The 15,044-nt window shown below is 47.3% G+C and overlaps 1 protein-coding gene across 2 annotated transcripts in view; it reads right to left on the bottom strand.

Moving 5' to 3' along the window:
- Positions 1-1,962: 1,962 nt before the first annotated feature.
- SLC25A22 (solute carrier family 25 member 22) overlaps positions 1,963-15,044 on the bottom strand; it is a 52,106-nt gene continuing 39,024 nt past the window's right edge. For both annotated transcript variants that reach the window (XM_027703130.1, XM_027703140.1), the window contains exons 6-10: positions 8,255-8,373; positions 6,417-6,588; positions 5,942-6,096; positions 5,001-5,076; positions 1,963-4,140 (exon numbers count right to left, since the gene is read on the bottom strand). In XM_027703130.1, coding sequence (XP_027558931.1) covers positions 3,987-4,140; positions 5,001-5,076; positions 5,942-6,096; positions 6,417-6,588; positions 8,255-8,373 — 676 coding nt within the window. In that variant the 3' untranslated portion in view covers positions 1,963-3,986. The remainder of the gene's footprint in view (positions 4,141-5,000; positions 5,077-5,941; positions 6,097-6,416; positions 6,589-8,254; positions 8,374-15,044) is intronic.

The raw sequence follows: 15,044 nt of genomic DNA, 5'->3' as shown, positions 1-15,044 counted from the left end.
AAGCAGAGGCGAAACAGCTCATCCATACCCATGACAGGAGGCAGGTCAGGGGCAGCCCCAGCGCCCTCCCGGCTCTTCCCCGAGCCCCCTGGAGCTCTGCGGGAAGCAGCAAAAAACACTCAAATCCCCTGAGATATTTTTCCAGTTTATTACCCAAGGATCAGAGTGGGGGTCAATGGGGCTGAAACACGGAGTTGCTGCCGCCTCTTTTTCCCACTGTGCTGCTTTTGAGGAAATTTCCTCTTCTTTCCAGGAACTTCTCCCTGCTGCTTACTCGGTGCTCCTACATGCTTTTCCAGAACATTACCTTTTGTTTTCCAGGAAATCTTCAGCTTCCTTCCTAAAAAAATCCCACTGTTTCCCACGAAATTTCCCAGTCACTTTGAAGGCTATTTCTTCCTCGTTTCCTGGGAAATGTCCTTGTTGCTCTCTAGAGTCCTCCATTGCTTTCTGGGATTTTTCCCTCTGCTTAGAGGAACTCCACTGCTTTCCTAGGAAATGTCCTTGTTGCTCTCTAGAGTCCCCCATTGCTTTCTGGGATTTTTCCCTCCGCTTAGAGGATCTCCACTGCTTTCCTAGGAAATTCCCCCATGACACTTACTCCCTGGGAAGCAAAAAATTATTTCCGAAGTAATATCATTCTTCCTCTCCCCAGAATTCCCCTTTTGCTTTCCACCAATTTCTCCTTAAATTTCTCAGAAATTTTCCCTCTAGGAAATATTACTGTTACTTTTTTGAGAAATTTCACTTCTGCTTTTCAGGAATTTTCCGGGTATTTGAGGAAATTTCCTCCATGCTTTCTCAAATTTCTCTCCCTGTCTCTCTAGGCTATTGCCCCTATAGGAAGTCCCCCCATTGCTTTCTAGAAATTCCCAGAGTATTTCTCCCTTTGCTTTCAAGGACTTCTCCCTAGTGCTCTCAAGAAAATTACTACATTGTCTTGCAGAAAATTTCCCATTTGTTTTCCAGAATATTTAACTTTCTAGGATGGTTTCCCTTTGCTTTCCAGGAATTCTCCTATCAGTTGCCAGAATTTTCCATTTGCTTCGTAGGAATTTCTCCCCAGGGTTTTAGGAAATTTCCTTGTTGCATTCCAGGGAATTCCACCAGCCAAAACTGACTCACGCACCTGAACCCAAGACAGGGTTCAAGTACAGCAGCTCCAGCAAAATGTATTTAAGCGCAGTGAACACCATGAAACCTAAACAAACAGGAGCCATGGCAGCCAGGGGCAGGGTGGGAGCAAGGGACAGGGCTGACATGGACAAGGTACAACTGGGAAGGGCCTGGGGTGGGTGGAGAGATGCCAGAGGGACCAGCAAGGGCACACAAGGAGTTGACCCCTCGCTGCTAACAGCTGCTGGCCCAGGGACAAGTGGCACCTGCAGGGAAGGGAGTAGAGGTGTGTTTATTTACTTTTATTCCTCATTATTGCAATCAATACCAACAGGTTTCAGTTAATAGATGATTAATTAGGTTGATGAGAATTCTCCCATTTTAAACTCTATTTTTTTATTGCAAGCAGGACCCTGCCTGCCTGGAGAGCTCCTGTGCAGCCACGGTCACTATCCCCCGCCACCTCCCCAGGTCCTGCTGATTCAGGGACATGTCCAAGAAGCTAAAAATCAGCCCCATTAGGGTCACTAGCTCCAACATAGTGGAAGAAGAGCTGGTGATTTGAGAAGGAAGAGTCAGTTTTACAAAGAGGTTTTCAAAAGCATCCCAAAGGACAAGGAGAGCCTTCCCTGAACCTCAGCCCTTCACTGCACCAAATTTTCCTCCAAACTTTACCCCACAATCCAAACCTGCACCCCATACACACCCCTGCAGCCACAAGTCACCCTGCTTCAGGGGACAATCCTTGCAGGCAGGAGGGCAGGCTGAAACCCCACTAATTTTATTGGCAAAGTCTCTTTTGAGGACCCTCCAGGTAAATCACAAAGCAGCAAGGAATGGGGCATCTTAAAAAAAAAATTAAAATAAATCTTTCTCTTTTAATCCACCCAAGGGAAATCCAGAGCAAGAGCAGCATCACAGCACCACACACAGCACAGACAACTATCATCATCTTTGCACAGATTCCTTTCCAGATACATGGAGAAGTCATTAAGAAAAATAAAGAAAATTATTCATATATGCATAGTGACAAGTAACAAATCAGCCACAGAACAACTTTCTTGAAGAGAAAAAGGATTCATCAAGGAAGAAGGCCCTCAACATACAGGTTTTACAAAAACCTAACCCAAGAACATTGAAACAGAGGTGGTTTCCTTTTAAACATTAAAAACAGGGATTTTTTTTTAAATTAATTTAAAACACATTTGAAACACAAACACCAAGCAAGCGCCTGGAGAACAAAGCAAAAAGAAGGAATGAAAAGTGAATTCAACCAGTTTAATTTCAACACCAAAGCTGGGTGGATTGCACCAAATGGAATAAATAACGGAGAAGATCACACTGGGTTGGAAGGTCTCACACTTAAGGTCATTTAAACTAGAATTAGTTACACAGCCCAAAAGAGTACTGAACGAGGAAGTCCTCTGACAGGTGATATTAGCTGGGGCAGTGTCCCTTTGACAGAGTGGGTTGTAGGTGTGGATTTGCCCTCTGGCACCCAACAGTGATCACCACCCCAGAAGCCAATGGCATGACGAGTTTTTTGTGATGCAGAGGACTCGCTCTGCAGGTAATGCACCTGCAAACAGCTCCTGGATCAGGGTGCGGGAACCTTCTGCCTCCACTGGCTGACTCCAAACACACCCAAGTTAAACATCAAAACACAACCAGGCCTTGTGTTTTCACCTTGCAAGGTGAGCACACAGGAGCAGCATTTCTAGTGCAGCTCCCTGAGTTTGGGCACCACAGAAATGGAGTAGGTGCCTCCCTTCCCACACCTGGGGTCAGGCTGGAAAAAAATTAGATCAGCTACTCTACACCTGCAGCCACCACTTTATCACCCTGGGGGTGGGCAGGTTGAAGGAATGTAAGTGGTTTCTTGTTGTTTGGTTTTCCCTCCCCACAACCCCACATTAAAAAAAACCAAAACAAACCAAGAACAAACAAATAAAAGCCCCCCCCCAAAAAAACCAAAACCAAACACCCCCCGCTCCCCCAAAAACCCATCCAGAAAACACCCCCAAACGAAAATAACTTGATCCCAAGTTCCTCTCTCTTCCCTGCCTGTAGCCAAGCAGGGAAGCACCTTTGGACATTCATGTGATCCCACAGACATGTTCCCTACAGAGCAGACATCTTATCTCTGCACCTCACCAGAATGTGCCTGTGACACCTAGTTAGGAGGGATATCCCTTTTGCTTTAAAACAAAAATAATTACAAAATCAATATTAACAATCAGCATTCATTTAAGTCCAACTTGTTTTTAAAAAGGGAGAAGGGAGGAGCAAAGGTTTCCAGGCCAAGGACTTGCCAGATCCAGCACCCCCCACACCGTGCCTCCAGCAGCAATAAGATAAGCCCCCTTTGTGCAGTGCCTGCTCTTGACCCAAGGTCAGCAGAGCCAAGGAGGTGCTGAGGGGACACAGCTGCCCCTCCAGCTCCTCCTCAGATAGCTGGCAGCTCCAAGAAGAAAGAGGGAAACTGTGGTGGATGAGGGTTCAAGTTATTTCTTTCCCCTCTCTCTTTCTCCCCAAGGCTGAGAGGAGACTTCTGGGTCTGCAAGCCCAGTCTGTGCTTACCAGTGTCCTTAAGAATGACAATTAAAAAAAAAGAAAGGGAAATTAAAAAAAAAAAAGAGATATGAATAATTAAATATTGTCCGTGGAAGGAGCAGGAGGGAGCAGGTTCCAGACCAAGACAGAGAAGGGACTCTCTCCCTCCCCATGTTTGCTCATCTGGAGACCACGTCCCTTCGGCATCCCTGCGCGAACCCTTTGTGCTGTTGCTCTGACATCAATGGACATGGATGGTGAACACGGGGATGAATTCAGCGCTGCAGAGGGCGGGAGGGCACACCAGCACGCCAGGGCTAGGCCCGGGGCTTGGGGAGCATGTCCAACAGGAACTCCGCGATGCCAATGAAGTAGACAACTTGTGCAATGCCGAAGAGAGGAGCAATGACCAGGGCTCGGCAGTATGCCCCTTTGAAGAAGGCTGTGGGCCCTTCCTTCTGCCAGATCTTCCTGGGGAGAAATGGCAGAGACAGGTAAGTGTCCACCCCACTCCTCCACCATGCCAGGAGAGCCTCTGGCTATGCCCTGGCTTTCTGCCTCCCTCCAGAGGCTAAATCCAGGCAAGTGCTGTCGCCTGGCACGGCCCCCACAGCAGATCATCCCCCACATGCTCTGCAAATGGCCATGCAGAAATATGCCCCATCCCTACATCTGACCCAGCAGGAGCATCTGCCTATGTCTGGAAGTACAGCTAAGACAACCCACTCCAAGCTCACATCAAGAGGTCCTCCCGTACCAAAGTGGGGCCAGCTCCACCCTCAGCATGGGACACAGCCAGATGGCAAGAGATTCTGGCCATGACAGAAATACAGAAGCAGAAAAAGTCCTTTCATGTTTTGAAGCAGCCAGACCACAGTTTAGCACAGGATGCAGCTGGGGACAGCCCACTCTGGCAGCACTCCAGCAGACACTGTGCAGAGCAGGCCCAGGAGGAATACGAGACTTAATACTGTAGGATTCTCACACAACGGGGCCTCAGGAGAGACAACCACAGCATTGCCTTCCCTTGCAGAAATAAAATCTCACTGTTATGACTACTGAGGTTTGGACATAAGTATTCAAATATAAATGCTATATTTATCTTGCTCAATATGGGGAGAAGTTCTCTTTTATATAACTATATATATATATGGATATATATCTTTACCTATCTATGCATAGAGATAGATAGATTAATAAAAGCACAGGTTCAGAGGGAACCTGGAACAGAAGCTGCTGGTTGGGTCTAAAAGCTGCACTGCCTGCCTGGCAGCAGGCAGCAGCAGATGCCATACACCTGATGTGGTGCCCTCCTTCACGAGGAGTCTTACTTGGTGCAGTCCAGGATTCCCGAGTAGGTGTCCTCATTCACTCCCCTCTGCAAGGACTGCAGCCGCGTTTTGATCACTGGGGAGAAGAAGAGAAGAGACACTGGTGAGCACTGGGAGCGTAGCAGGCAAGGCCCAGCCCAGCCCAAGACTAATGTCTTTGAAACACCGTCAAAATGAGATTACCAAGAACACAGACCACTTTCGTATATTTATCAGCAAGAACGGGGAAAACCCATTCCTTCGTAAACAGATAAAAAACCCACACAGCCACCCAAAACCCAACCTCTCCCCTTACTGTGATCCAGGTTTCAAAGGCTGACTTAAGCTTTAAACACTTCCAAATTCAGATATCTTTCTGCAAAGTGGGAACTCCTTTTCAAATGCTCAGCTCCTTCTGGAAGAAGTATCTAAAATATACAATTCTGTTCTTACATTTTTTCACACCTTGGAGCGTGTGCAATGTTGGAGAGAGAGGAGTTACTTCCTGGTGTTTTTCACAAGAGAGAAACTGAGGTGGTATTTAAGGCAGATGCTGTGAGGCAGGAGAAAAGGCCACAGATTTGAGGCTTTCTCTGTTTCTCCGTGACCATATGTATGTAAGTGGTTTGCATATTATCACTCCACATGGAAATGTGGCTTTTCAGGGGCATGTCTGCAGCCATTCCTGTGAAGAATGACTGAAATGAATGACACTCTCTTTCTGAGGTACCTAGTGAGTACTGCAAACCTCTGTGCAAGCTGTGGCCTAAACTGTAGCTCAGCTGAAGTCACACCATTTGAGCTGGTGGCAGCTCAGACAGCAGAGGTCCCCTCCTGTGCCTCCCTGTGCCCTCATACTGTGAAGAAGCTGGCAGTCACCCTCCTCCTCACCTAGTCCACTCTGGGCCTCTGACTCCTGTCACTTGGCACCAGGCCATGACCACAGGCTGCTCAGGACTCACCATCACAAGGATTGACAGCCACTGCAGCCGTACTGCCAGCCACACATCCAGAGAGGAAGGACACGTAGAACGGAGCCTTGACATTGGGGTCTTTCTGGCCCAGCTTGTTCAGGTTTGCAAACAACGGGAAGTAAACAATGGAGAATGGGACATCCCTGCAGTGGGGTGAGAGAAAAGGGAAGAAAGAAGCACAAGGATGAGCCAACTCAGAGAGGGACACCAAGAAAGTGAGCAATGGAGGGGCTGCAAGCATCACACATTGGCAGCACAGCCCTGAGTGCAATGCAGACATCCCAGCTCTGCGACTGCAATGCAGACAGGAGGGGAAACTCAGAGGGGTAAAACTGACTGCACAAAGGACAACAGGGCCATGGGAGGCATGCAGCCCTGCAGAATCAAGGGGCTCCCCCTTTTTTTCAGCACTCAAACTGAAGTCCCCAGCACATGCGGAAGACCATCGTTTTGTCCACCCTACCTTAGCAGTGTGGCTCCCAGGCCCTTGTAGAGTCCCGCGATGCCCTTGCTCCGCAGCAGCTCCCTCGTTATCTGTGTCGCTGTGGTGCGCGTCTCCACTACTGGCTCGGCCGCCCCCGCCGCAGGGGAAGAGGAGAGTTGGGCCTGTGCTGCCATCAGCTTCTTCTGTGCCGCTGGGGAGAAGAGCACAACCACAGGTCTTCAAGCTGCTCAGCAGCATCTCTTGCTGCCTGGTGCCACGGGACAAGGAGGAAGAGGCAGATCTCCAGGTGTGACGAAATATGCACGAAGGCCATAGAAGGCCAGCCAGGTGCCCTGCAAGCTTTTGCTCCCAGTCTGCCCATCTCCCTCAGCCTGTCCCAGTCTGGCAGCTGGTGCTGCCACACCACAGCAATGCTCACTGAACTTTCCCACCAAATGGTTTGCCTGAGCAGGAGCAGCCTGTCACACACAGTCCCTGCAGTGCAGAGAACAGGAGCTGCTATGAGCAGGCAGGTGCCAGTCCCTGCTTCCAGCTGTGTCCTTGAGCTGCCTGTACGACAAAGTAAAGATGTTCATAAATGAGAGTAGTTCAACAGTTCTGTTCTTTGCCTCCTTCTCTTGAAAGCAATCATTAACCCGGGGAGTTTCTCAGCCAGATTTATTAACACAACCTGGTTTCTCCCACTTTCCCAACTGATGCAATTCTGCCCTTTGGCCAGAAGATGGAGAACACGTCAACCTGTAGGCATTCCTCTGGCTGCCACCGGGACACCACAGCTCTCCTGCCACACAGAGAACAGGCTGTTCACAGCAGCGAAAACCTCTCCTGAACCCTCAAACCATGGCTTAATTCCTTCAAACATTTTAAAATAATACGCACAAAGAGGATAAGGTCTGCATTAAAAACAGTGAAGAGAGGAAAGAAGAAGTAAATCCGCGATTATTCAGGAACGCCACATCCAATGAGAGATTAAAGGGCAAATTGGCCCATTTTCCAGGAAGAGCCACAAACACGGATTCTAACAGTGTCATGCAGGGCTCCTGGGGAGTGAGGCCATCGCCCAGGCTGACCTCTGGAAGAGACTAAGGCAAAAGCAATCAACTCTTTCCCCTACAGTCTCTGTGCCAGAGTGGTCTGCATTCTCACCAGAAACACTCCACATTGTTTCAGCCAAGAGGCTCACACTCCTTCCTGCCTCTGCCTGCCAGCTCCTGCCCACAGTCCCGAGAGCCTGACCCCAAACCTCGTTCAAATCCAGTGCACTGGGAGAATTTTATTTACTGTTTCAGCCGAGACAACTGCTGTTTTTGTCAGGAAGAAAAGAAGACAGAGTACAAGGCGAGACAAGTCATTTGGAAAGAGCACATCCCCTTGGGAAGCTGTTAGGGAGGTGCTACAGGGGGGTAGAAGAGAGAAAGAACACACATCAGAAAACATGGAGATGGAGGAAGCACCACAGGGGAAAGGCACTGGAGGATGCTAATCCCTTCTTGGTTGTACAGTATCTAACGAGTTTCAATCATTCACAAGATGACCACCCAGTCATCTCTCCTGTCTCTCTCCATCCACCAGCAGCATTTGCTGTTTCAATTGCCAAGCCTATTCTTTGAGCAAAAAAACCACCACCTTTTGTAACTGCAAGGGCCTCTGCAAAGCCAGCTGAGAGAAGTGTGGGGGGAAGGAAGCTGGGAAGAAGAGGAGAAACTTCTGCTACAGTCTGAGATATCTCTGACATGGGAGAGCAGGGGGAAGGAAAATGGTTTTCTCCACTCATTCTCTTACCTCCATCTTGACAACCCAGTCCCAGCCCTTTCTCCCCTCCCTGCTCAGTGCACAGGGAAGAAAAGTCCACATACCAATACGTCCTGCATCCTGCAGCTGGATTTTGAGCATCTCCATGGGAGTGGTGACAATCACCTGGCAGGTACCTGCACCGCAGCCCGCCAGCATCTCCTTCATCAGTGTCAGTTTTTTCCTGCTCAAAGAAAAGAGTGGTCAGAGGAGGTGGCCTGGAGTAACGCTGGGGCAGCTGGTACAAGGCTCGGGGCACATCTCTGACCCTGGAGGTTACAGGAAAGGCAGCCCAGGAGACAGGGCTTGGCTTGACAATTCAGCACAGCCCAGGCTTGGCATCTCTGCTGCCATCACCAGACCTGGAGAATAGACTCCTTTGGTCCCAGAAACAGAACATTCAGAGAAAGCCACAAGCCCAGTCAGAACAGCCCCAGATGGGAGCACACAACCCTCTCCATCCACAGACAGAGTGCTTCAGCTCTCTTACAGCACGATGTTGCCCCTGGGCAGGGCACAGCTTTCAGAAAGGGTATCAACTTCAGAGGGCACCAGAGGACCTGAGCATTAAGGCTGATAAGCAGCTTTCCTTCTGCCAGCCTAGTCCTTTAAACACTGTCAACAAACAGAGACCACAGGACAAGGAGCAAGGGGGGGAAATATTCCACTTGCTGCTTTGGAGTTCTCCAAGAAAACCAAAATAAATAAACAGCAAACATGAATAAGGGAGGCAGCTCCTCTGTGGTTAGGAGCTGCTTCATCTCACTAGCCTTTCCAAAACTGAAAAAGTAGCCTTTGCACTAAACTTCCAGAGAGACAAGTGATGGGATGGACCCCCATCACTGCAACTTTGTACGTCCTCTGCACTAGAGAGCAGGGATTATCAGTGGCATGTTCTTGCCTAACAAAATGTAGCATTTCATTGTTCCCTCCATTCCAAAGCCATGAAATAGCCCAGCTAAGACTAAAAAGAGGAAATCAGGATGCAAATGCTCATGAAGTCTCAATTTTCAGAAACTGATGTGTTTTTGCCCTGTAAAAAACCTCACGCCTTGGCACCAGAAAACACTGACTTGATTAAAAAGTACATTTGACATTCTCTTTTCTAAAAAGGGGAAAAAAAGAGGCATATATAAATCACACAGCCAAAGGGAAACAGCCTCATCTTTTTTCTGTTTTAAATGCAAGTGTTATTTTTGCCTCCCACAGCCCTGCTCCTGCAGCAATACCTCATCTTAACCTGCTCAGGGCAAGTCCCCACACAATGGCAAAAGCAGTCCCACAATGATATGCCCTATTCCCTTGCAAAACCAAGGCACACTCCCGTGCCAGGGGTTTCACATGCACACACACAGAGCACAACATGGTGCAGTGGGCCAGCAAAGCAGCTTCAATGCCAACCCTACAGGAAAGGGAGGGCAGATGTGCTGTAATCCTGCTGGGCCACCACGTCAGCTGGGCCAATTTCTCCACCTCTCATCTTCTCCAGGGAGGATATCAGAGCAGAGGATTAGAGGCACAGAGCCACAACAGAGATTACCAGCAACTAAATATAGAGCTCTCCTATGAGGCTGAAGGGAGGAATATTTCAGTCTCCCCTTTCCAAATTCCGCCATAGATGAGAAGCTGCAAAGAACAATCCCTCCCACAGAGTTACCCACATGGGTGCTGAAGTGTGCACAGCAAGCTTTCCTGGAGGCACAGAGGTACCAGGGTGTGCCAATCCAGGGGTCCCCACTGCTACTGCCACCTGGAGGTGGCCAACTTGTGCCTTTGGGCAGCCTGCAGCACAGAAGCAGTCTCTGCGTGGCTCAGTGCAGTCAAAGCTGCACAGTCCCTACCACGGCCATGGGAGGAAGCAAACCACTCAAAGGGGCTGGCTGTCAGTCTCCCTCTACAGCACAGCAGAGGATCTCCCACTTTAGCAAGAGCCCTGGAGCATCCCTGGAGTACATTTCTTCTGGCTTTCATCCAGGGTGACTGCTTTGATACCCAGTTCAAAAGATCGGGAAGACTTGGCCTAATTGTTCATCTGTGGACCATTATCCCAGCCAAGAAAAGTCAGCCTGGCTTGATTGAACTCCATGAAGCTATGCCAGTGTGACCCAGAGAAGGATTATACATGTGGGTTTATTTTAGAGATGTCAAACAGGTACATCAAAAGCATCTAGAACAATGCCTTTCAGCTTTTGGTTGGCATATTCTGGGAACTGGGGAGAGTCCAAGAAAAATATAGCCTAAGATAAGCAAATCTTTTGACGGGAGGCTTAAAATTTGCCATACAGGGGGTCAAATTCCCTTTGCAAAACCTCACCAGTCTGCACATAAAAGGAGTTTGAAAACGGTTCATGTCTAGACAACAAAGGGGTTTAAATATTTAAGGCACCACAGGCCTTATCCTCAGTGGTTTAAAAACTGGCACATCTCAACTAACTTCAAAAGTTGCAACATCAGCGAAGATCTGGTCCTACAAATGGAGAAATCATCTTTTATCATAGCAAGAGGGTGTTAAATATAAAATATACATAATAGCCCCAAATTCTGCACTGGCAGAAATCAGTCATTCCACTTTTTTAACTGACATACAAGTAATTTGTGAAAAATCAACAATGACTAATGGGAAGGGGAGGAGACTCATGCTTGATCTAAATTAAGAGTTTCAAACTAAAGCTGAAAAATAAAGTCAAAACCAGGAACTAGAGGTTTATGGAGGACTTTGCCAGAGCAACACATCAGTCCAAAGTTAGGATCTCTGACAGCATTGGTATGTTGATGTCACATGGGAGCAGAGTAGTATTTTTTTCAAGTTTCTGAAAAATCTTGACCATATGTGAGTTTACTCTGCTTGGGCAGGGACCTAAAAGAGTCATTCTGGAATCAGGACGATAAGATTTTGATGCCAGCTCAGCTGGTGCTGCGAAAAAAAAACTCAGGAGCCGAAAGCTGGGGTGAGATAAGAAAGGGTTTAATTATGCCAAGGCAATAGAGATGTTACACGGCGCGCCCCGGGCTGTGCCCGAGATGTTACATTTATAGTAATATTTGGCCAATCCCAGGTGTGTCCATCCTCTAACTTTTGGCCTGGTCCACCCCCTGGCCCGCCTCTTGGAATTGGGTCTGGGGTGCTTTTTGGGACCCTCTCTTCATCATTCTTCTTCTTCTTCAGGGTACAAAGAGCAGGGTGACCCAGTTCTTTGACTCAGTCCTGCGGTTTAGGCCAAGATATAAGCGTTCTCCAAACAAGACAGGTTTGCCTTGACTAAGAGACTAAACATCATCTGCTGAATATGGGAATAGGGTTGATATAGGGAGTATGGAATGGGGTGAAAGGATTAAAGAATGTATAAACTAAGGGATACTACGGGGAGGAGGGAGAAAGGGTTTCTAAAATCTACTTCTATTACTTATAAAACTTATAGGGCTTACAAAATTAGAAAAATAAAAAAAGATTAGGGGCTTAAGGCATCAATTTCCAGACACAAAATCTCTGACCTAAGGAAACATCCATTTCCATATCCTACCCAAGAGGTTAGTGTCCCCAGGTTGGAAATCACTTTCCTCACTCATGAAATAACTTCTGCTTCTGGTCTGTCAGCCCAACAGGCTGTAGAATGTTCTCCAAGAGTTTCAAACTGGACAGAGTCAGTTTCTTTCAAACAATTTAAACAGTGGGTATTTCATATGGATTAGGGGACCAATACACAGGAGTCATCCTTCAAAGGGAGGGCACCCTGTCTGCCACAGCCCCTTGGGGACACGCTCACAAAATACCAGTCATTCCCTTTAACCCACCCCCGATCTTCCAAGGGGGAACAACAAGCCACTGCAACCACACTTCAGAAAGCTGGAGCTATGATGCTGGGAAATGTAAAAGCAAGGAATTCCCTTTACAAGCTCCCTCTCACTTCTAATGCCAGCTCAAAAATACCTCAGACAAGCAAAATGAAGCACTGATGTGGGGCAGATACACCTCAAAGTAGCATCACCAGATAAAATGTTACGCTGGTAGTCATTATTCCAGATAAGTGCAGGAGCTCTGGGTTGCGTGTTTGAACTAAATCAAGAGAAGGCTGACTCGCTGCCTGCATCAGGTTTGCCCTGGCAGGAGATCCCAAGTGGTTTTTTCCAATATGAATGTCTGTGGAAGTGAACAATGGAACAGGGTAACGCGACTGGGCATGTTGAACACAGCCCTCATTTTGTCCCAAGACATGTGCCTGGAATGGTGACAAGGGTAGTGCTCCTCTCCTGGGTGCATTCTGTGATTAAACAGCCCATGTCTAGTTCCCTCCACATTAACAGTTAAAAGTGCATTTACTTTTTGGCTGACCTTTGATGTCAACAGCTTCAACCCACTCTAATTCCCCAAGTCCCTGTATGCTAAATAAAAGAGCCCTCCCCAAACAGCTATCCCTGAATAGGCACAGGGAGATTATCAGTTCTTAACTGTCTCTTTCTCCCTCACCTACAAGTCTCAGTGAGTTGGATGAGGGTTACCTACATTAAAGAAGTGTCTGAGCATCCAATGGATAACTGCAGGAAGAGGCTGCCTTGGCCCACAAGGGCAGAGAAAGACCAAAGCACAGTGCGTGCAGGGTGATTCAGCAGCTCAGCACCAGGACTAGCAGCAGCATCCCTCCTTTCTAAATCAAGAGCCCCACTTTACAGCCTGTCTGTGAGCATTCTACAGCTCAAGGATCAACCAGGTCATGCAATGGATACTTAAATAGGTGCCACAGAAGAGATGGTCTGAGTATTTTAGAGGAGCCTGAAAGAAGAGCAGATGAAGGAAAGAGTCTTGGGAAGATGTATCAGCTGGGAAGGCAATGGAGAACAAGCTTCAGTCTCCACACCTGCATAGGACTGAAGGAAAAGTGCCTTGCTTGTGTCAGAATTACAGCTGGCTATTTCTCGTCCCTGAGCAAAGACACAAGCCAGGGGGAAGCAAAAAGGAAGAAAATTTGCTGGCATCAGCAAAGGCAGAATTAACTCAGTCATGCTGGTCTTCCAAGGGATCCGAGCTGCTAAGACAGCAGATTGCCAGCCTTTGCTTCAGAACAGCAAACAAAATAAAGGTCAAGACTAAAGAGGACAGGAGAAGTAAGGGAATAACACATCTTGGAGAAGAGAAACAGGAAACTCATCCAGGGACACTAGAGAGTTTTTATGAGCAACAAATTGCTTATGTAAGAAGGCATGAAACACTTCTTACTGTAGCCAAGGCAGAATATTTCATCAAGAACCTGAAAAATGAACAAAACTTGGCAAACACGTGCCAAACAAAACAGCTGTCTGGCACTCAACACTTTGGAGATAAACATAAAACCTTGTAGGACACTTTAAAGAGACTGATTTTTATGAAGTGTTTAACACCCAGATTCAAAGAGGACATAAAACGTAGGCACTACTTATATCAGCCAAAGAGGCCTCGCACACTGGCCACCCAAAAATCAGTGATGTACTTCAAAAGCTGGTGTACTACCGATCTAAATTGCTTCCTCAGCTTCATACCCAAGAGTTTCACACTCAAGTGCTTCACTTAGCCTTCTTCTCACATCCTGTGCTCAAGACAGTGAAGCCACTACTATTTTAACACTAGCTGTGAGATTATGAATCTCTCAACACATCCAGCTTCAGAGAGCCACAGGAAAAAAAAAATCCCACCTGTTTCCAGCAGCCTGAAGACTAGAAGTTTCCCCTCTCTCACACATCCTGCCTTCCCCAGCCACAGGGGGACTCCTCCCTACAGAGTGCCACAAGGACCTGCGTGAAGACTCTCCTGTGGGTCACCTTTTCTTCTTCTTCTTCTTCCCCTGGGAACTGTTGAGGCTCTTAGGTCAAAATTATCACAGAAAAATGTTTGACCCTTATTGCCTCTCTCAGTCATGGTTATGGGGTGCCCTTCAGGTTTTTCAGTATCTTGGTTTCCCTCCTCTCCTCCCTGGCATACCAAGTGTGTTCTAGGCACTCACACAACTCACTCTGGCCTCCCTTGTTCCTAAATGACCAGGATGGCTTGGGAGGACCAACTCAGTTTTGTTTCCTCATGAAACAAGAAGCTGTAGCTGTAGGCTCTCATAATGACATCAAAATAGAAACTGGCAAAGAAGGGGAAATCAAGTCCCTCAGTCTGTGAGCACACAACCTTTCTGCACCAAAGGGAGGGGAAAAGCACTGAGCTAGTCCCAGGGTAGAGAGAGCTGCAGGAACAGACATCTCCAGACACAAGGAGATACATGCACCAACAAGGGCAGGAGGTCCCACACGAGTATCTGCTGTCCCAATACTCTATGTCCAGCAGCATCCAAGAACATAGCTAGGGAAAAGGGAGTCTAGCACAAACCTGCAATAACAACATCCCCAAAATATTCTTCCAGCAATTTGTAGCCAGGAGCTTCCTACATCACAGGTGCTGTTTTCAATCTGGCCTTTCAAAAATAGGCTTTATGCCACTTTTTTATCCTAGCAGTTTAAAAGCAATTTTGACACTAAGTTTTTCAAAGGATAAAAATAAATAAATCCATAAACACTGGAAGTAATTTTGAAACTTGAGAGTACTTAGAGTCATGCTGGATTTGCCACAATGTGTCTGGTCCACACATGCTTCTTCCACTTGCACATGGAGGTGTATTTTAATAGCACATATTTTAATTAGCAAATACTGATAGAACATGCACATATTATTAGAAAAGGATCACCAACTCATGCAACATACTTCAAGCAAGACAAATGCTAGATACTTAGCAACAAAAGCATTCAATATCAAATTAGAAGTCTAGAAGACTTTTGCAGCTTTGAGTCAGAAAAGCACCAGAGCATCCTTTGGGACAGAAACATCCAAAGGGAGAAAGCTGC

This window comes from Neopelma chrysocephalum, unplaced genomic scaffold (assembly GCF_003984885.1).
Source record: "Neopelma chrysocephalum unplaced genomic scaffold, ASM398488v2 Primary Assembly neopelma1_24, whole genome shotgun sequence".
In the NCBI taxonomy this organism is placed as follows: Eukaryota; Metazoa; Chordata; class Aves; order Passeriformes; family Pipridae; genus Neopelma; species Neopelma chrysocephalum.
This window is presented reverse-complemented; position numbering and strand designations above follow the sequence as displayed.